Below are 22,826 nucleotides of genomic sequence, written 5' to 3' on the forward strand. Positions count from 1 at the left end.
TTACACCTTAGCGAGCGGGTCTGAATCAGGTCCTGTGTTCGCCAAAATTTGATTAGAAAGTGAAGAACCTTCACATTATTGGAAATTATAATTTCACCTGCACTGATTGGATCCTATATGTTTTTTCTTAAAACTGTATTGTATGTATAGCTGTATCAGTGTATCAGTGTTTGTTTAGGTATATGTTTGTACCATACATATTTTAAAAGGATTTAATAAAAACTACATTTTATTTTTGACTAAGAGTGCACCCCATAAAAGAGTTATTTTTCTTGTAGTTTGACATATTAATTTCAGGGGAGTACCTCCATGCATAGTACACAAAATTCCCTTTTTGTTTGGGACATTACGCTCAGCTACATGAATGTGGGATATCCACAATCATGTAGCACAGTGGTTCTCAAACATGCTCTAAAGCAGAGGTTCCCAAACGTGGTACTCTAGGCACCCCAACAGTTAAGGTTTTAGAGATATCCGTGGTTGAGCACAGGTGGTAAAATCAAATTGACTGAGGTACTAATAAGTCACCTGTGGCGAAGCATGGATATCCTTAAAACCTGGACTGTTGGGGTTCCTTGAGGACCGCGTTTTGGAACCTCTGCTCTAAAGTATAAACTGTAACACTAGTGCTCAAGATCTCCCCTTTCCCTGTTTTTTTAAATTATATGGAAAGTGTATGATTGTACCTGTGGCGTAACTAGGACAGGCCTCGCGCCTTGGGCCCCTTAGGACGGGCGGCGTGCCACCGGCCACTGTACAGGTCCGCCCTAGTCAGTCAGTGTAGTGCGGATAACAGTGTGTATGGTCCGCACTACAGGTAAGCCAGTGTTTTGTGTATGTATGTATGTATGTGTGTTATGTACTGTATCACTACTGGGGGCACTGCATAGGGGGGATCACTACGGGGGGCACTATATAAGGGGCCTGCATAAGGGGGACCGCTACTGGGGGCACTGTATAACTGGCATTACTGTGGGCCTGCATAAGGGGGACCACTACTGGGGGCACAGTATAAGGGTGCACTACTGAGGGCACTTCATAAGGGGCACTGTATAAGGGTGCACTACTGGAGGCACTGTATAAAGGGCACTACTGGAGGCACTGTATAAAGGGCACTGCTACTGGGGGGACATTGCATAAGGGGCACTACTACAGTGGGCATTGCAAGAGGGGCACTACTCTTCGGGGCATTAAGGTGTATATGGAATGGAAAGGAATGTTCCCAGAGTGACGAAAAAGAGGTGTGTGTCATGTTGACACACCCCATTTTTCAGTGACCACGCCCATTTTTTTGCACACGCGCCTTCGGTGCGCACTCATAGGTGAGTTTTGGGGGTGTCCATTTTTCATCTTGCCCTGCGCCGGGATGAACTAAACCCCTGTTTACCGCATTTTCCGTATGCATCAATCAGCTGGCTGCCGGGCTCCGATGTGGAGGGTAACGCCAGCTTTTGCTGGCGTTACCCTATAGAAGCCTATGGGCTTCTACCGCATCGCGCTGCTATGAGGGATCTGATACTATTCCTCCCAACATGACCCGTGGCCGCCGCCTCACTCTGCACATGCGCATATGGACTCCCAGGTCATAAACCCGGAAGTCCACTGTGGAGGAGAGATCACAAAGGGCAGCTCTTATCGGAAGAGCTGTCCTTTGCTGTACAGATCGCATATGTTAGTGCATATGCGATCTGTACAATTGCGGTGACTGTCGGTAAGTATTACTGTATCCCGCCCCTGGGGCTCAAAATACCCTAGTTACACCACTGGATTGTACTGACAAAACTTTGCATCCTTTATACAATGCTATGAAATTTTGCTGCAATTAGAGCTCATCTCTGCAGTATTGATGGGCATATACTGTGAGTGGTGATAGTTGAATAGTCAATACTGATGCTGGTAAACCATCATGCTTAAAGTTGATGGACGGGATGCATGACACAGTATGTTTGAAGAAAAATCACAAAGAACATCTCTCCCGGTAAGAGCTGTCCTTTGCGATAGAAAGGCTTACGTGTTTAATACCCAGGAGTCCATCTGCGCACGCGTCGAGTGGGGGTGCTGGGTTGTATCCACTTGGATCCCTCTCAGTGCAAATAGAAGCCCATAGGCTAAAATGGCGTTGCCCACCGTATCAAGCCCTGGAACATATTGCATTCCGGAGCTTCCTGCATATGTGGTACGCAGCCAAACCTCCGAAAACGTCATTTTTGGAGGTTTGACTGCAAAAATTGCTTTGATTCATCCCGCGGCCACCCATAATGCGGATACAGGGCCTGATTCAGAGCCGGACGCTCTGACAAGAGCGCTCGCTCTGAATCAGGGCCGTCCTACCTATTATTGGAGTGGCCTCCTGGCCGCTCGCATAGCTTATGCGAGCGGCCAAAAAGATGGTCGCGACGGTCAAGACCATCGGGCTTGCGACGAGACCCTGCGGTAGGGTCTTGTTGCCGCAAGCCCTGGAGTGATTTTGGCTCTATCAGAGCCAAAAGCACTCCCAATGACATCACTAGTGATGTAAGTGGGGCCGGCCCCTAACGGTAGGCGTTCCCATGGGAACGCCTCCGTCTGGGCACTCACCCCCCCGGCACGCCCACCAAAGGGGGCGTGCTGTCACTCACCATCGACAGCACGCCCCCTTTGGTGCGAGACCCATAGCGAAGGCTTGGCCGTAGCTATTCGGGTCTCGCGCATGCGCACGACGGAGCTCCCTCCGTCGTGCGTATGCGCACTAGGGCACCATCGACCCGCTTGCGAGCGCTCAGCGCTCGCGAGCGGGTCTGACTCAGGCCCACAGTTAACAATGATTTAAATAACATTACTACATCGGCATTCTCCCGTTGACATTACGCTGTTGACATTTTGACTGTCGAACACTCATACTGAATCCTACTGTAGATAGATCAATGTTGCAAATGCAGCAAATCCAGGATTAAAGCAGTTTAGGATTTAGAAAGAGACTAAGGGTTTTCAGCCAGACCCAGGTAAGGTATGTAATGTATTGGAACAATTTCATGCACATACAGTAAGTGCAGAGAACAGTGCACCAACCAGTTCATTCACCTACGGCTTGAGCTTGCCTGCAGTTTATGGATCCTTACCATAGACGAGTCATTAGAACCATAGCGCCCTCTTGTGGCAGTAGCAGGCTTGTGCAGTACTCCACAGGTCTTTCACTTTCATTTCTGCAATTCGGACTCTCAGTCCTTCCTTGTACTCACACAGCAACAGCGAGTCGTGACTGCACCTTATAGCCATCAGTAAGTGCGAAATCCGACCCTCTGCAGCGCCCACATATCCCGATTTATAAGGAGGTAAGCAGCACAAAGTTCCTTTGACATTTCAATAATAGTTTATACTTGATAAACCTCCCCCTGCTCATGGCTCACTTCCTGCCAATAGACAACTAACTTGCGTTTTATTTTCATCCACCATTGTCCGGAAGTGCAGGAAATGAATTGCATTGTATTATGTGTATATTACTGATAAGGTCAGAGCACAAAGGGTGCATCTGATTTACAACAAGAGGTCATGGATGTACACAACCTAGACTGTAGCTCGCCAGCGAACTGGTACTAAAAACAAACAAACCAGTGTCTTGTTAGTCAGGGCATGCTTTGACATGTAGTTCCACAACAGTAGGACAGCCACAGGTTTGTAGCTGTTCCAGACCATAACCTAGGGGGAGATATATCAAATGTTGGACAGAAAAGTGGAGACGTTGCTCATAGCAAGCAAACAACTTTTAACTGACTTTCCTAGCACAGCCTGTAAAATGGCAGTTAGACGTTGATTGGTTGATATGGGCAACTTATTTCTCTCCAGTATTTGATAAATCTCCCCCATAGCATCAGTATTGTTTTGAAACTTCACAACCTGGATATGTTACATATAACATACAAGTGATGCTAATATACTGTTTGTATAACTAGTTGTAAATAATATATGTATGAATGGCCTCATGTCATCACTTAAGTATTTATTTGGAAAAAGTTGCGCATTATACATAATCATGGATGTCAGCTTGGACATCTATAAACTGTTTGAAAGCACCTCAGACTGCAAGTCTTATAGGGTTGGGTATGGGATGCCGGCGGTCAGAATCCTGGCGCTGGCATCCCCAGAGGGTTACGTGTCGGTCAGTATCCTAAGGGTCATTTCACACCTGCCGGTTTTGGCCCGGCCAAGAAACAGGCAGGAGCCGGACGCATTTTTTCAGGCACTCAGTGTCTTTCACATGGAACGTATTTTTTCCCCTTCATCTACTGAGCATGTGCAGCAGCAGTACAAGCTGGCCGGTGAGTGTGTAAGGAAGCATTGTTTCCTATACTCCACTGCCTTGCTTGGACGGCACAGACATGGCTCGGCAGCCGTCCTGCTCAGTGGATACACTCGACTGTTACATGGCAAAGCGACCGTGCCGTGTGAAAGAACCCACCTGCTTCCATTCATCATTAAATTTAACACCCAGCAAAAAAACGGCCGTTTTTTTTGCCGGACGGGAAAAACCGGCATGTGTGAAATAGGCCTGACATTTCCCCTCTCCCCATAGTGCTTAACCTTCTCACTAGTGCCTAATCCCAAACCCCAGTACTTACCGTTGGGATGCCAGTGCCGGGATTCTGACAGGTTTCGGGATTACGGCGTCGGCCTTCTAAGCGCCGACATCCCAACTGTCTGTATTATAACTGCATCCCGTCTTATAGATACAGCATATTTCATATTATTTTTCTGCAACATATAGGGCTCCAGTTTAGCACTTGCTAAAGGGGTTATGACATCTGTTCTTTATATAGGAAACAGTAGGCTTAGCTTGCTGTTGTTTATGACTGTACAGCTTACGCCATTTATACATGGCATTAGCTGTACTATCCCCATTACCACGTGTTCATAACCTGCAGTGGTAGGCTACTGGCAGCTCAGCAGAACACCTATAATGAGGTAGACACCGCTGGACCTTGCTGGAGGGGTAAGCATATTCTTAAGCATCACCGTGATGCTAAATGAAATATGCTGCCAATATTTGAAATTGTTCTTAAATGGGGTGCATGGTCATTTAAGAGTGAAAAGGCAACATTATTTAGTTTTTAATTAACTTGAATGTGAACCTCAACTGGACTGTGAAAGCTTAAAGACTTATTGCAAATTTCAAAGTGGTTTGTTTTTTTTGGAGCGTATCTATGAACCATTTTGTTTATAATAGTTTTCAGGCTTTTTCACAGTCACACTCATTACCAACAAAAGCCAAGTATTACTTCTATAAAATAATTTTATGGTATTCATTCAGTACAAAGACCTTAGTATATCCATGGCAGATACATTACTGAAATAGCCATCCAGTACCTTTCATTGGTTGGTAATGGACTATCTAGCAAAGGACATAGGAAGGTGATATAGGCAGATGAATCATCTATATCACAGGTTCTCAAACTCAGTCCTCAGGACCCCAAACAGTGCATGTTTTGCAGGTCTCCTCACATAATTACTAGTGAAATAGTTAGCTGCACCTGTGGATTTTTTAAAACGTGTCAGTGAGTAATGAATACACCTGTGCACCTGCTGGGTGACCTGGAAAAAGTGAACTGTGTGGGGTCCTGAGGACCGAGTTTGAGAACCACTGATCTATATGAATAACATATAAGTTCACTTATGACACATGCTAGCCTATCATCCTATTAAGTGACTTTATATTAATGTTTCCATTTCTTTGCCCATTACTGGTACGTCTTGTAACCTGTGTTTCATTTCACTTTGTATGCGAATTCTGCAATGCTGTGTGCATATAAACACATGAAAAGGGTGTCTCAGGACATGTAATAGGTTGGGTAATTCTACACCTAAGTATACTTCAGCCAATCGCGCTTAACATAAGATTTGTTGTTTTCCCGAGTGACAACTATTGACCTATGTGAGCATGGGCCACACGTAACTGGTAGATAACTGGAGGAAGTTAGTAGAAACCATAGGCTCCCATGTTGGTGTGATAATGGGCCCACTGAGGGGGCAGCAACTGACTGATACATTTCCTGCCTCTATGAATGTGAGAGCACAGCTATTGGATTTCAAAATGTAGAAGCACTCAGCATAATTGTGGTCAGTGCCAGGAGGGAACATTGACATCTTAGTGAATACTTAAGGCGTGTATAATGAGATGCTCAGATCGGGCCACCCATTCAGTAACACTATTAGATCCAGTATCTTTGCTAGGATTAGGCAGGTTTGGAATAGGCCCACCTGATTTTGCTTGTGAAATGTTTTGTTCCAGTAGGTGGCGATGCAGTCCCTGCTACATGAATTTTTGCAACAAGATATATTGACATTTAGTTTACATTGCCAGACAAAATGCCTGCCAGACCGATAGACATTTTATCTGGCAGCCTGTCAGCCTGCAGATATCGCAGGCATACACTGTGAGATGTCTCACAGTGTATTGGCCCCGATATCTACGCTCCGCCCCCGGGGAGGAGACATTTCCACGTTCCTTCCATGGGAAGGAACAGGGGAAAGGTCTGTCTGTCAGCCGTGGCTGGGCATACACTGCCCGATGCGGCTGATTGAACCGGACAGGCATGCTGGACGATCCGGCATGTCCGACCGATTGATATTTAACCCTCGGTCGGCCACACACACACTACAATTATCGTGCGGATCCGCGGATATCGGGCGGATTGGCCCGATAATTGTGGAGTGTATACCCAGCATCAGTATTTGGAACACCATGTTTGTGTCAACATAGTATTTTGTCCACATTGGTTATTACTATTTTTTAGCTGAGTTGAATAAATGAGTTTTGGTATAAAAGTACACAAATCCAGACCTGGCGACTCATGCACTCCCACCATGAGACATATGATTAAAGACTATGTGATAGATCGATAGATTTACTAACCGACAGGTGTCGCTGATTATCGGTGGCTTTGACCAATAGATTAAAACAGCAACTGTAATAGATGCTAAACAAGCCTTGATTAAGCATTTATTACAGTACCCATTTTAAATTCATCGCTGAAAGCAGGTGATCATCTGCAGCTTTGAAAACCCGATGGTTAGGTACATCTGCTCCCATGTCTCCTGGTGAGAGAGTTCACCTTTCACATCGCTAATGGTGGGTTGCACCCGGGATTTGTGCACGCGTCTCGGGTGCGACCCGCCTGAGACCCCTTTCAGACTGGCGGCCCTACCCGGCACTAATGCCGGGTCGATGACATCGCTGCAGAGATGGCGCTTGAAGATGAGATCTTCTCCAAGCGCTGGCTCTCTATATGCAGTGAACGGGACCGGGTCGCCTTGACCAGGGTTACCCGTTCACACCGCACAGCGAGCCAGGTTGAACTCGTGTTCACCCCTGCTCGCTACCTGATTTGAAATGCCGGGTTATTTCAACTGGCCCCTTTCACACTGTACAGCAACCCGGGTTGCTACGCGCTCATGTATGGTAACCCGGGTTATTTGATGGCAGTGTGAAAGAGGTACTGGTATTAGGCTTTCTTAATAGCAGCCTTCGCACATAACTCTGTACTACCTACAGTTCAATATATAGACAAAACCCACTCAGGGCCTTATTTCTCTGCCGGCAAGTAGGAAGTGAGTGCGCGCATATACGATTATGCAGACCTGTGTGAATTTTGCAGAGCAAATGGAGGGAAAGAACATTTCCATGGAAGCAGAACCCATGAAGGATGTGTAAACACAAATGCAGCCATGTAAATCAGCAAGTAAGCTTTATATTCCTCTTTTGGTGGTTTATCTATTGCATCTGCTATAAAGCAGTTTTAAATGCTCACTGATCATGATGACTTGCAGTAACCCGAGTACATGTGCTCTGTGCAGTACAGCTCTGCATATGTTTGTGGAAATGCGATAACTTTTCTTCTAAGTAATTTATGCCTGTTTTACTGCTATTTGCATTGGCCTAATGGTTGTTATATGGGCATGGAACTATGAATGGGGACTCTTAAAGGTGAGTACACACCTGACAGATATATCTGCAGATGATGGTCATTCATACACACACACTGAACGGCCATCATCTGCATGTACCCTCGGGTCCTGGAGGGCGGGACCCGACAGCTGGTGGGGTTGTGGGTGGCGTGTCCCGCCCTCCTCCCTGCTTCTGCCGCTGTTTGTGTACGGGCGGTCTGCAGACATATATGTCCATCGGCTGTGCAGCACAGCCAATGCGATAGGTTGTGAACGACGGGCAGCAGATACATTGACCGATCAAATGATCGGCCAATGTATCTGTCAGTGTGTACCCAGCAGAACTGTGTGAGGTTCCAAATGGTATGAAGCTGTGGGGGTCATGTATCAAGCCTAGAAGAGAGATAAAGTGGAGATCTTGCCCATATCAGCTAATCAGCATCTAACTGTCATTTAATAGACTGTGCTAGATACATGATAGATATAATCTGATTGGCTGCTGTGGGCAACTTCTCCAATATATCTTTTTTGAAGGTTTAAAAAAAAAAATCCAGGTTGAATATTGAGCTGTCCAGAAACAGCCGGCTTTGCTGTGCACACTATTTTTATTCGCCATACCATTCCTGTAACGTTGTACTGTGCAGAGCATTGCATTAAACCATTTATTGCCATGATGGGTGGCCAAAGATCACACTGTGAGTAAATGTGTTCAGGTTAGCAGGTCAGCTAATCTTTAATTGTCCTCATAGTCATGTGAAGTGGTGGGTGTATAAATATGACTATTAAAAATATTGAGGGAGGTGTATCAAAGCTTAGAGAGAGGTAAAAAAAACAAGCATCTCCTGTCATTTTTTTAAATGACAGTTAAAAGCTAACTGGTTGCTACTCTCTCCACTTTATGTCTCTCCAAGCTTTGATAAATATCCCCCATTTTGTCAATGTCATGTCCCCAGCTTGAACACATCATCTTGTTCAGTTCTCTTTCATTAGGTTTTATCTGATAGTACTGGCTTGCTAACCACACACAATGCTTCCAACGGTGACGCTCTGTTGTGTTTACCAGCCTAGTGAGTTTTTGGCCGTTTCAAATGTACAAAATATCTCCTCCCACCCTTGTGCTGTTATCATAATATACTGTCTCGCAACACACACACACACACACACACACACCAACAACAACAACGCCACCGTAGTTGAGTTTTGAACTAGCAGCACCGGTGACCCCGTTTTTCAGATTGGGGTGACGTCATGTGTGACTGAGGATTAAAGTTGTGCTCTTATGCCAGTCTGTCATTTCTAACAGGTAAACACATTTTTTTGTGACAGGCACTATAGAAAGGATTTGTTTTCATGCCGAGATAGACAGGAGCAGGACCATTGCGGGTAAGTACACCTATTTAAAATGTAGTAAAGTAGACTTGTCATCAAGTATAAAATCACTGTGTTGTATTACAAACATCAAACTATATTTACTTTTGTTGTTACTATGACAGGGATTATATAAAAGAGTAGTAATTCACAAACTGAGTAAAATAATATTTACAAATATTATTAAATAAACAATAGTAATAAGTTAACAGTACTTTTACCTCACCTTTAGTCTATTATAATTGTTGTTGTTATTATTTATATAGTACCAACAATTTATGCAGTGCTGCACAGAGAATATTTATCATTCCTATCAGTCTCTGCCCTACTGGAGATTACAGTGTACATTCCCTAGCATACAAACGCACACACACACACATAGCTCTTCTAGGGCTAATTTGTCCAATTTAAGCAAAAAAAGCTGAAATGATACAAAGGTAAGGGGTAAACTACTAGAGGTTAAAAAAAGGGTCTAGGTTAGCAAAAACTGAAAAAAATACTGATATTTGAGTTTTAAAAAATTGGCTTTTTCAGGGAACAAGTAATGGGTTAAGAACTTACAGCTGTTCTGCAGCAATGAAATAGAGTCTTGCAGGGTCATGAATCACAAGCAGTGGACGATTGTTAGACTGAAAGGTCCTATTGGCAAATTAATCAAAATTTCAATCTTGAGTTCATCAAGCAGGGATTTGTACATTATCTAGTAGGTATAAGAATGGTTCCTCAGTGTGTGGGGTAATAATGTAATAAGTGGTGGTTTGTAAAAGCTGCCTGGCATGTTTAAGCCCTAAATTTAAAAGGGCAATTTATGGTTTTGTCATGTTTTTATATTACAGGTATTTCCCTATTAAATTTCAGGCTTAAGGTGCATATCCATTTGACGACTGTGAAACGAGTGCATGATTATGACATTGTAATCGTGCAGTCGTTTCACAGTCTGTGATGTGCCTACACTGAACGATCAGTCGTTCAGTGTAGGCATAGCAATCATCCCTGAACATGGTCAACCTGCCGACATCATCAGGTTGATCAGCATGTTCGGGCGATGATAGATGTCAAAAATGACCAGCGGGCGCATGCATCGCTGGTCATGTTTGACACTAAACTGCCCAATTTGCGGCCGATTAACAAGCGATTGAACGATAACGATGTCTTTATCGTTCAATCGGCCTGTTTAATCGCATAGTGGATATGCACCTTTAGGCATGCCTGGAAGCAGCAGCTATGACAAGCCTCTGCTTAGTAAATAAACCCCTGCGACACCAACTGTCAGGAGGTGGAAGCGTGATGGTTTGAGGTTCTTGTACTGGATCCCCAGTCGGCGACTTGCACCCTTAACCAAAAGGGCTACTACAGCATTTTGGAGCACCATGCAATACCCTATGCTCTACACTTGGTTAAGGGTTCATTCTACGGCAAGATAATGACCCAAAAAATACCTCCAAGCTACATCAGAACTTCAGTGGAGGAAAATATCAATGGTAGGCTTTGAATAATTTCATTGTCAGAACAGTCTCCAGACTTAAACCCTGGTTTGGAATGAACAAAAATGTACACTAAATTTAGTTAAACAAGATAATTATATGATTTATTTTTTATCTCCAGTTGTTTAGTTGTTCTGTGCTTTAATTTTGGAGTACATTAAGACATTATCCTGAGTAACTAACGTTCATCTCTATTATTATTCCACCCATTTAAGTCAGGCAATAGCTTGGTTTGTGTCATCTCAGGTACCAAGGTGGGTCAAAGTGGAAGCTAACACATGTGGTATACCCTCTGTATCTTCCATTGTGGGAATGACTGCTTCGGGAAGAACCAAACTGGCATGATCACACTCGGCCTTTACAGGCTCTATTTCGGAGCACTGTAAAGCTCATTATGAAACTACCTCTTATCCTTCACCCATTAATCCATTATGGTACAATCCAACTTTCTCTCCTGGTTTCAACCTTACTCACTTCTCTCCTTGGATAGAGCGAAGTGTTAGGGTGGTATCTGATCTCCTTGAATCGGGTAGTTGTGCCTTGCAGAGTAATTTTAGTATAACTACTATTAATTGTTTTGCCTACATCCAAGGTTGATACTGTATTAACTCTCTTCCCCTCACTCAATTGATAGATCTTTCTAATAGAACAAGTTCTTGCTTTATGATAAACTACTGGACAACCAAAGTCATGAACTTCAGTGGGAAAGAGATTTGGGAGCCCGTCTGACGAAGCCACATGGGGCCTTCTATAACAGCTTGCGACTTCCAGCCACTGCAGGAACTCTAGAGAGACTTCCCGTATTTTTAAAGCGCCAATAATTTTAAAGGCAAAACCAAGCTGGTACTCTCTCTCCTCAATTAAAGAGAATGCATATAAGATCTGTTATAGATGGTACCTAGTACCTACCCGTTTACGCAGAACATACAATTTAGCCTCAGATCGGTGTTGGAGGGTTCGCGGCGAGGTGTGTACTTACTTACACATCTGGTAGTCATGCCCTAAGATAGCCCAATTTTGGGACGGGGTTACCTATCGTCTATCAGAAGTTCTTAAGGTACCACTGACTAAGTCACCCTGGTCTTTTCTCCTTGGCTGTCCGCTACTTTTGATGGTGTACTTTTTTAAACATATAAATGTTTTATAAAAGCTAAGTAAATAGCAATAAACTCTGTAAAAATGGGGTGTTCTAAAACTTGTCCTCTGTAGTGTATATTGGTAACCCTATAAATGTCGAAAGGCAGAATATAAAATGATGGATCTGTTTTTTTTTTTTTTTATATAATACTCATAACATTAAAATGATTTTCTTGACTTGGAAAAAAATAATGAATTACTATAGCCTCAATATGCTACGCAGTGCGAATTGCCTGGTGTGAGTGAGCCTCCAGGTCCCGTGCTCGACTGCTAGCGCCAGGCATCTGTTTTTGCTGAAAATACATGTTGCCGTGCGACTAGGATGCACCAGGAGACTCTGCTGATTAATTTGATATGTGACACTTGTATATCTGTGTGCACCTGAGTCTGTATATGAACCACAACGGAACTTGGAATGAAAGAAACTGCGACCGCTACATTGTAGCACTTTGTATACAGATATATCTGTCCAATCTGTCTGGCGGGAAGGAAAATCTGGTCCATCTTCCAGTATTTGGGAGCAAATTCCTATTGTTATTTGCTCCCATACATTACTATATTCTCCATCCCACCAGACAGATTGGACAGATACATCATTAGTTCTATACGCAGCTTCAGCTGCTCAAAGATATACAAGGGTTGCATATTAAATTAATTAATCGGTAGGTCCTAGTCACATCGCGACTTAAGGCCCCCATACATCAGAGATGGATTGCAGCAATCGTGCAATTTGCAATCGATTGTGTATAAAAATCTGCAATGTATGGATCGCAGATTGCAACCAAAAAGTGATTGGAATTGTTTAATCAGATTGTCCAACATGTTGGATTTCACAGATCAATTGGGGCTGTAGATTGCTAGTGTATGGACATGATCAGCAGATTTGCAGACCGTTACCAGTAAAATGATGGGCCTTTCAAGATTGCCAGATCTGTGTTTGCTGCAATCGATTTGCAAATCACTGAAAAATCACTGTATGGGCGCAGATTGCTCGATTGGGAAATCCTAAGATCGGGCAATAAATCTTCAAATTGTTCAATTGTAGTTTTCAGATTGCTGATGAATGGGGGCCTTAAGATGTATTTTCAGCAAAAAGATGCTCAGCCCAATCAGAGTCTCACGGGACTTGGTGCGCCGAGAGGGACTTTTTAGCGCGACTGCAGCAAAGACGTATTAGGACCCGGGTCCGATGCCTCCCCCCTTCTCCCTGTCAGCTGAGCAGCCCAGCACATGCTGCTGTGTGCTGGGCTGCAAAGGGAGACTGCTTGCAGCTGGAGTCTGCAGAGCAGCAGTAGTCTCCTCTGCCTGTGAGGGAGAGCGATCATCTTGATCATGCCCCCCCCGGGATATGTACTGGGCTGAGGGGCTCACAGTGCCCCCCTCCCCAGCAGCAATGTTTTTGTCTTTCTTTTTTCTTAAGGGGGAGTGACCAGTGATTAGGCCACACCTCCTTCACCCGGGCGCGGCTCTTGGCAGCCCTGGACACATCTGTATCTTTATTTGTCTTATCTTATTTAAAAAGCAGTGTTTTCTTTGTTATTGTATTTATGCTTTTTTGCTACCAGATTTAGTAAACAGTTCAGTAAACTGTAACAGCAACTTCCACAAGCAAAAAAGGGCATACAACAAAAGCACTTACTTTTTTAAGTAATGGAAGTATTCCTGTGTCTGCTACACTTTTTAATACCCTTTTCTTTTATATTTTGCACATTGTATTTAACAGAGATCAGATAACAAACATCAATCAACATATACAACTGAAATAGTAATTCATGCTGAATCCAATTAATATTTATAATATATATATACATACAAATAAAGATAAATGGCAGCACTCACGGGTCTTGCAAAGAAAAGAATACACTGACACCTGTGTCAATTCCTGTTCGACGTTTCAGTCAGAATAGACTTTTATCAAGAACGTTTAACAATTCCTGTTTGACTGAAACGTCGAACAGGAATTGACACAGGTGTCTGTATTCTTTCTTTGCAAGACCCGTGAGTGCCACCATATATCTTTATTTGTGCATTTGCTGTTCCTTAGGGAACACTGTGGAGGGCACCGGGTCATTTCCAATGCTAGAAGCGGAGTGCCAGCTATATATATATATATATATATATATATATATATTATAATATAATATAATTTTTATGTGTGAAAGTTTGCATATATAAGGAATGAGTAACAGGCAGAGCAACTAAAATGGGGGGAGGGACTAGGATAGCAGAGTAAAAGCCTGATTCTGATATATGTATCGCCCATGCGAAAATATGCTAATGCCGCAGGAGGCATTTGAAGGCAAACGATGCCCACTGCCGGCATCACAGATCCGAGGGCTGTGTCCGAAGTCATGGCATCTGATCACCATCGGGCAGCCATCGGCCTAAGCTTACTCAGAATGACTACCCAAACTCCACTGCCAAGGCTAGTAAATCTGCATTGGAACATGCAGACAGTGGCCTTGTCACAGCCAGAAAATGGTGCAGACACGTCCCCATTTTCTGAAAAGGTACAGTGTCCCCATCTGCAAATGGCCGCAATCTGTCAAACAGCCTGTGGCTTCCCTAATGCTGCGACCGGAGCCGCAGCTGTATTGCAGCACATGCGCACTTCGGCTCTGGCGCAAGCACAATCCACCCACCAACGGATAGGTATGTAAATCATCGGGTTAGAGTACAACACTGAATCCGGCCCTAAATGGGGAAGAGGACGACCACCAATACATTAAGAATATGGACAGTATATGAAATAATAGTCTTGTGAGGCGGGGTAAATTTAATGGTAGGGTAGTGCGTGTCGGAAAGAACTACAGGAGTTAGGTAACCCTGAGGTAAGCTGGTTGGAGAATAACCACGGGGCCCTGACCTGGTCAAATGCAACGTGCTTATTTTGGAGAAGGGAAGTGATCTCTTCCATATGCTTGATGAACTATACCTATGAAGTTAGGTAAGGAACGCAGTGTGGATCTGGATTCCTGAATCTCGCTGTAAGACACTAACGTTGTGATGTACTAGAAATGAAAATGCGGCCAAAACTGAAAAGAAAATTTTCAGAGTTTTGGCCACATCCCCATATGTAGCAAGCTCCGGAATGTGATACATTCCGGTGCTTGGACCCAGTTGGCAACGCCAAACCCTATGGGCTTCTTTTCGCATTTCCTTCTGAGAGGGGTTCAATCGGATCCTTCCCAGTGTCCCCTGCTGTGCGATTGTCATTCTGCGTCTGCACAGAAGGACTCCTCCTGCGTTATAAACCTGGAAGTCTTTCTATCGTAAAGGACAGATCTTATTGGGATAGCTGTCCTTTGCGATTTTAATAGCATTTCTAGGTACATACTGGCGGCGTTATTAATGCCGGTATGTACCCTATAAGTGGTGGGATGTATCGCATCCATGATGTGATGCTTAGTACATCCCGCCCTCAGGACCTAATTTTGAATCGGATGCACTGCCTGTGTCGGATGCAGTTGAGTAATTTTTTTTTCTACTGCACATGGGGTGTAAGTCATACTGTGCATGTGTCCAGAGTTTCTGCGCACAGAGTCACAGTTACAATTGAGATGCACGGTCTCAGAAATGTCTTGAAAATATTTTGGGCGTTCCTGGGTGGTGATTGGCAGGTGGCAGGGTAGTGGCTATGCGGAAGCACAGAGTTGGTTCGTCTTATAGGCGTGTTATGGGAGTGCTGCTGTTGTGTCATTGAAATGGTTACGAATTCAGCCGCATAATGCCTCACATTGGAGACCACACTCTAACAATCTGCACCATGCATGGGGCTTGTGCAACCGATGGTTACACCTACAGACGCACCAAGCATGATTGCCGCGTCTGAAGAAGCTCAGAGTGGGTGGCTCAGTCCTTGCACATTCAGACGCATTGATGTACACCAGGGAAGGGCTTGTAGCAGTATTTGCATAAAGTGGAGAATGTGCGACAGGCAAAAGACACAGAGATGGGCGCCACGGCATGCGACTCAGAATCAGGCCCTTAGCGGCAGTGACTATCTGTGAGGCTAACTTTGCAGAGAACTTGTCAACCTCATCTATCAGGAGACATAAAACTGAACTTTAAGGTGTACCTGTGAATGCAAATGGATCTCTGTGCTCAGGCGCAAATTGCGAGTTCAAGCATTTTTGCGTATTTCCATCCTAGGGCTGTATTCAATTAGGTGCGAAAAGTCACATTTGTCGAAAAGCGTTCGCTGGTGCGAACTAATCGTTCGTATTGCGCTATCCAATTGCCAGGGTTTTCGCATGTGCGCAAACTCCATAGACAGAAACCGGTGAGAAGTTTTCCCCATCTCAGAGACAGGTGATAAAATGTGAAAAATCTCTATTTTTGGCTAAAAATGTGGGGACTTAGTTCTGAACCCTTTGGACACCTTCTGACAGATCTCTTTCACCTAGCATGGGGTCGGTGTTGATACTAATGATGACAGCTGTTAATGGAAAAACAGTGGGCAGAGCAGACGCATCCTCGCATTAGCCCTATGGAAACTCAGATTAATAGTAAATCTGGCTTCTGCTTCTACCCGCAAATAGGGCGATAACTAGGGGTGCATGACCGGAGCCGACGCACAGACTACAGGACTGTGGGTGGCACTGTTGTTGCCCCATGGCCCTTGCTTCTTGCTAGCGGGGTGCCTGGAATGGTACCCTACAGCCAGTTACAATGCAGAAGTGCTACAGGCAGGCACCCTGCAATGTTTACAGCTGCACGGAGCGTCTTCAAGACGCTCCGTGCACTGCTGCGCATCCGGGTGCTGGCTGGCCCCGACCCCTATGCACAATGCCATGACGTCTTGCGCAAAGGGGCCGGGGAGCGGCGCAGGGTGTGTTAAAGCCCAGTAACGGCACTACCTACAAATACAGCTACTTTGCGTCTGTCTCAGAATTAGTCCCTGTGTGTGCTGGAGTTCCATTCACTAATTTCTAGTGAGATGTCTTCAGTCTTATAATTGTTAGGTTAGACAACAAAATATCTTCCTCGACTGTCCGTCTGCGTTTTTATGAATGGGTCAGATTACATTATTGCTTCTCTCACATTCTGTAAGTGGCAGGTGCTCTTTAACCTCTTAAAGCCTCATTTATTACTGATACTAATTACCTTTGGCATATTTTGTTTAGTATTACAGTGATACTTCCGAATATGCCGCCAGATTTAACATTACTTACAGTTCCTGTCTGGCAAGGTCCAGCTGTGTCGTCCTCATTGGCAGTGTCCCCTGCCCAGCTCACAATAGCCTACCAATGCCAGCAAAGGCTTGTTTACTAATGCGCATGTGCGATGGCGCCTGTGCATGCAGATTGAGCTTCCACCCATCGGGGGCTTTTCACACACATTATTAATAGATGCATAAGCGGCATAGTGACAACACAGGCAAGCTAAGTTTACTGCTGTCGGATACAGAACAGAGGACATAACTCATTTAGCACTTGCTAAAGGGGTTATGTCTTGTTCTTAAATGGAGTCCTTAGACCTGAGGTGGACAATAAACGTCCCTCCAGCTGCCCTGCAACAGTTTTACCATGCCCTGATAGCAGAATTGTGGCAGGGCATGCTGGGATGTGTAGTTCCACAGCAGCTGGAGGGCCACTTATTGCCCACCCCTGCCTTAGACTCTTGACTTGAAGCTGAATGAGAAGCATTTTTTTTGGAAGTTGATGGTGTTGCTGAACGCCACTATGAGATGGTGTTCAGCCCCCGATAACCTTCACAGGCTGCTGTTTACATGGTAGCCTGTGAAGATTTACAAGGCAGCCACAGCAGAGGGATCTTTTAAGATGCCTCCCTGTTGTGTCTGCACTGCTGAGCTCTTACTTGGGGGCACTGCAGACATGAAAAGGTGGTTGGGCATGCAGCGGGGGAAGGGGCACACCTGACACCGACAAGGGGGGGTTTGGGAGCGGTTGCACTCCCGCAGGGGGGCATCAGACACCTGTGGGAGGGGGGTGCATCGTACAGCCAGGTGGGTGGGAGGGGTGCCGGATCGGACACCGGAGGTGCTGTGGGGGGGAGGAGGTGAGCTAGAGCCGAGAGAGCCATGCAGCAGTGAGGAAATCCTTGTGGAAACCTCAGCTGCGTGGGGGAAAGTATCACTTTTCCGAAAGCTGACTCCGCAAAAAGAGCAGCTTTTCGGAAGTGATACTTTTGTTAGTGAGGCATTATGAATGTCTCCAACATCTTTTATACTCGCAGCATGTTTATAACCTAATTATCACTAGTGATAATTATGTCATGATGAATAGGCTCCTAAGGGCCTTATTCAGAGTCAATCTGAAACTTAATTGCAATTTGTGATTGATTTTTTTTAAAATTGCATCTCTGCGACCAATTCCCAGTCAGTTGCATCTGCAGATCCCACGCTGTGACTCCCACCCCCTGTCATACGAAGTTAATGTAAGGTTTGTGCAGCTAATAAGTACACAAGTTCCTTGGAGCATCTCCATGAAGCAGATACAAATATTATTTTTTTTCTTTCATTTCATCACTTATAAATAAATGTGCAGGTTTCCTCTTCCCCATTTGTGCATGAATCATTCTTTATTTTTGTAAACCGAGAGTTCCATTTAGCGTAAAATGTCTAAGTGCTGCTCCTGCTGTTTTTATGTATTTTAATAAATGGATGTTTTTCACATTTGCGACCAATCGGATGCCATCATCATTAGCAGCTTTGCACTCATCATTAGTAACTTTACACTTACACTACACAACCAGAACACGCCCTTAGGGCCGTATTCAGTTAGAAGTGAAAAGTCCATTTCAGCAATACTTTTTCACCGATGACGTCATTTTCGCCGGTTTCAACTTATCAATTTATCATCTTTTCGATGGCGCGATAACACAATGCAATGTAATGGGCGAAAAAGTTTTGCTATGAATACCCAGTGGAAAAAAGTGCAGAACTGGGGTTTTGTGGTGCAGTGTTGCGATAACCACCCTGTACCCCCTGATGCTAACTGCATCAAAAAATGCAAAAAAACCCACAAAGGACACCCAAAATAGCACTATGAAAAAAATGGGTGAAAAAAATCTAAGTGGGGGTACAAAATTAAAAACTAGTGAAATAGCCTTTGGGGGGGTCTGTATTTTTGATTGCAGGTGGTTGCTGAAGGTGCGTTTTGGGCGCTTTTTAGTGCTTTACTTTAGCAACTTTAAAATATGCTTGCACCCATTTTCATGTACCCCAAATTTTATGGGAATACTTATTTTCCCCCCAAAAATGTGCTAAATGCTCTTCTTCACCCCTTTCCCAAAGACACTAAATAGTGCCTATTGAGGCCATTCAGGGACCGCAAATACCTTCAGCAGGGCTAATCAGGGATACCCATAGTGAATCCCCATGTCAGAACATCTTTTGGGGGGTGTCAGGCTGATTTCCCCAAAAATGACAGGACTTTTCGCCTGTTTGCGTTTCGCCAGGTCCCATTTTCGCCGATTTCAAATTGAATACGGGGATACGCGCAATACTTTTTCGCACCTGAAACCAGCGATGATGGCGAAAAGTCTGGCAACAGACTTTTTGCTTCAAATTGATACTTTTGATACGACTGAATTCCTACTTCAGTCACACGCACGCACGCCCGCTTCCCGTGATTACACACCCATTTCAGCCGTGGGCTCATCCCCCTTATTGCAGAGAGTCATAACTCAGATTTGAGACAGAAAACAGATGCGGAAAGTGAAAATCTCAGAAACAAGTCTCAACTTACACTTGCGAATCTGAATAAGGCCCTAAATATTTAAAATTATGTTTATGAGTTAAATGTATATGATAATCCTTTAAATGTCATCAAGCCTAAGTTTGCTCCTTTAATTAAAAGAGTGTAGATAAGCTATGTCTTGACATAAGAAAAAAGAATGCCTTGTTGCTGAACAACCATGTTTTTGCAATTTGCACTTTGACCTTTTCATTTTGGTACCAAAAATAGTGTCTTTGTCCTGTTTTACAAGATGCTTTCTAGAATTCTATATTGCCATTGTATAATTTCACTAACAGCTTCCTGTGGGATCTGGGAGATATGGAGAAGAAAAGGCTGAGGGTAGATGGAATTCCAATTGACATCGCAGCTGAACGTGTAAAGGATAAACTCCTTATACACTTCCTGAGGCCTCGAAATGGGGGAGGAGAGGTGGAAAACATTGATATTATCCCTGGAAATTCATCTTATGCCATTGTTACATTTGAAGAAGACCAAGGTAAAAGTCCATTTCACTAACTACTTGCCAAGAAGTGTTGAAGACAGTCATGTTTCGTACCTATTTTGTGGCTATGTATACAAAGACAAATGACACACGATGCTTAATTGAAAAGGATTTTACAAAGTGATTATTATTTTCTGTACTGCCTTATGATTGAAATGAAGTAAAGGTTGAGTCTCCCATATCCAAAATGCTTGGAAGCAGAAGTATTTTGGATATCAGATTTTTCCAAATTTTGTAATATTTGCATACTATAATGAGATATCTTGGGAATGGGATGCAAGTCTAAACACAGAATGCATTTGTGTGTTATATACAGGTTGAGTCTCCCATATCCAAATATTCTGAAATACGGAATAATTTTGTCATGACTGAGATAATGAAACCTTTGATTTTTGATGGTTCAATGTACACAAACTTTGTCTAAGGCACAAATTATTAAAAATATTGTATAAAATCACCTTCAGGCTGTGTGTATAAGGTGTATATGAAACATAAATGAATTTCATGTATGTACACAAACTTTGCTTGAGCCACAAAATTATTTAAAATATTGTATAAAGTGACCTGTAGGCTGTGTGTATAAGGTGTATATAACACATAAATGCATTGTGTGTGTATATTGGGGTCCCATTCCGAAGATATTTCATTATGATATACAAATATTCCAAAATACGGAATATTCCGTTATCCAAAATAACGTCCCAAGCATTTTGGATATGGGAGACTCAACCTGTACACATTATACACATAACCTGCAGGTAATTTTATAATTATTAATTATTTTCAATAATTTTGTGGCTCAAACAAAGTTTCTGTACATACTTTATACACACAGCCTGCAGATAATTTTGTACAATATTTGTAATAATTTTGTGCATGGGAGAGTCAACCTGAACATATTAATGGTGTTTTCCGACTGTTAAACTCTAATCAACCTTTATGATGTGAATGTGCCATAAAATTAGTGAGCGCTTTGACATACAATTGCCATGAAAGGTAATCCTTTTTTTTTTTCCTTTTACATTTCTATAGAAAGGTATATGGAAGGAAATGAGCTCATATTTAGGTGGATGTCCTGGAAAACCTTTCACAAAACTGATAAATAATACTATCATTCTATTGGGCACCCAAAGTGCACCTTCATTGAAGCTGAGAGTGAAAGTAGTTACTACAACGCCGCAATTGGTAACCAAACGTTTGCACATGCTACAGCCACTGACTGTATTATCATTTTTCATTTGGTTATATCAGCTATGCATTAAAATGTGCAGAAATATGTCATTCCTGTAGAGGTTGTATTAACTCCTTTCACTCAGAGATTCAATTAAATGTGCAAGTTAATCAAGGTTGCCCAAATGGTAGCTCACCACTATATACACAATAGGCTTATTCAAATGCATAGAGAGAGTATGTGAAACTCATGGAGAGTAGAAACATCACTTTAATATATTGTTGTCATGTACTGTCTCCAGCTGAACAATACCCTGATTTTCCTTCTCTATCTTTACAGTGGCTGAGAAGGTCCTGAAAATGAAGAATCACACTTTGCAAGTCAATAACAAGACTTATAATATGGTGGTTAGTGAGGTTACCGGCAAGTTGGAACTTGATGAGGTAACAAAACCAATATGATATTTATATGATTGTGAATATTTGATTTTTACCGTTACTGATATTATCTATGAAGTCAGAGGCGCCAGAAGTATAATGACCCGTCTGCTCCCCTGAGCCCCCTAAAAATGGCATTGCATACTCTCTATAGTTTACATTTAACTTTATTGAGTATTTTATTTTATAAATGACAGCAACGCCTCATTGCCATAATTCTACTTTAAAGTGCATGGTGCTTGGCCCACCTCATGCTTTTTATAGGTTGCTAATGCCTCCATCCTAAGCTACTTTCCATGTCATGCACTATATAAAATAGGGATCATTGATCCCTATGGTGAAGTACGTAAGGTGTTTATATTGAAAGCCAATTGGACCCTTATCCTTCATTTAGTATGATCTTTGTGGCTACCTCTTTATTTTCCCCAATGATCCCTATTCTCGGCAATATGTCTAACACAAACAGCATGCAACATTGTAGCACTCCCATTACTGTCGGAGCTTGACCCTGATAGGCAAACACCATACAGATTGCGTTAACAGTCAGTCCCATAAGGGTACCATCATCTTCCTCTCTCTCCTATCACTGGGCCTGATTCAGAGCCGGACGCTCTGACCAGAGCGCTTGCTCTGAATCAGGGCCCACCTCCATAAATATGGAGCGTCCTCCAGGACGCTCGTATAGCTGTGGGTCACCACCCACAGCATATACGAGCGTCCAACAAGATGGTCGCGATGGTCTTGTCCATCGCGACCATCGCCACTGCGAGCAGAAGCCTGCGGTTGAGTTTCTCAACCGCAAGGCCAGGAGTGATTTTGGCTCTATCAGAGCCAAAATCACTCCCACTGACATCACTAGTGATGTCAGTGGGGCCGGCTTCTGACGGTAGGCGTTCCCTTGGGAACGCTCCGTCTGGGAGGCACGCCCACCAAAGGGGGCGTGCTGTCGATGTTGATTTGATAAGACACTCCGAGCGAAGGAAAGTCCTTCGCTCGGCGCGTCTCGCGCATGCGCACGACGGAGCTCCCTCCGTCGTGCGCATGCACAGTGCAGACCATCGACCCACTTGCGAGCGGACAGCCGCTCGCGAGTGGGTCTGAATCAGG

General features: G+C 43.7%; 1 protein-coding gene across 3 annotated transcripts in view; it reads left to right on the forward strand.

The window, feature by feature from the left end:
* The first annotated feature begins 3,119 nt into the window (after positions 1-3,119).
* LOC148515029 (uncharacterized) overlaps positions 3,120-22,826 on the forward strand; it is a 68,379-nt gene continuing 48,672 nt past the window's right edge. The window contains exons 1-5 of one of the 3 annotated variants that reach the window (XM_088480848.1): positions 3,120-3,311; positions 7,629-7,712; positions 9,244-9,300; positions 19,906-20,105; positions 21,622-21,725. In XM_088480848.1, the coding sequence (XP_088336974.1) occupies positions 19,928-20,105; positions 21,622-21,725 (282 nt within the window). In that variant the 5' untranslated portion in view covers positions 3,120-3,311; positions 7,629-7,712; positions 9,244-9,300; positions 19,906-19,927. The remainder of the gene's footprint in view (positions 3,312-7,628; positions 7,713-9,243; positions 9,301-19,905; positions 20,106-21,621; positions 21,726-22,826) is intronic. The other 2 variants (XM_088480847.1, XM_088480849.1) reach the window with 2 other exon arrangements.

This window comes from Taudactylus pleione, unplaced genomic scaffold (assembly GCF_031769625.1).
Source record: "Taudactylus pleione unplaced genomic scaffold, aTauple2 ptg000256l, whole genome shotgun sequence".
Lineage (NCBI taxonomy): Eukaryota > Metazoa > Chordata > Amphibia > Anura > Myobatrachidae > Taudactylus > Taudactylus pleione.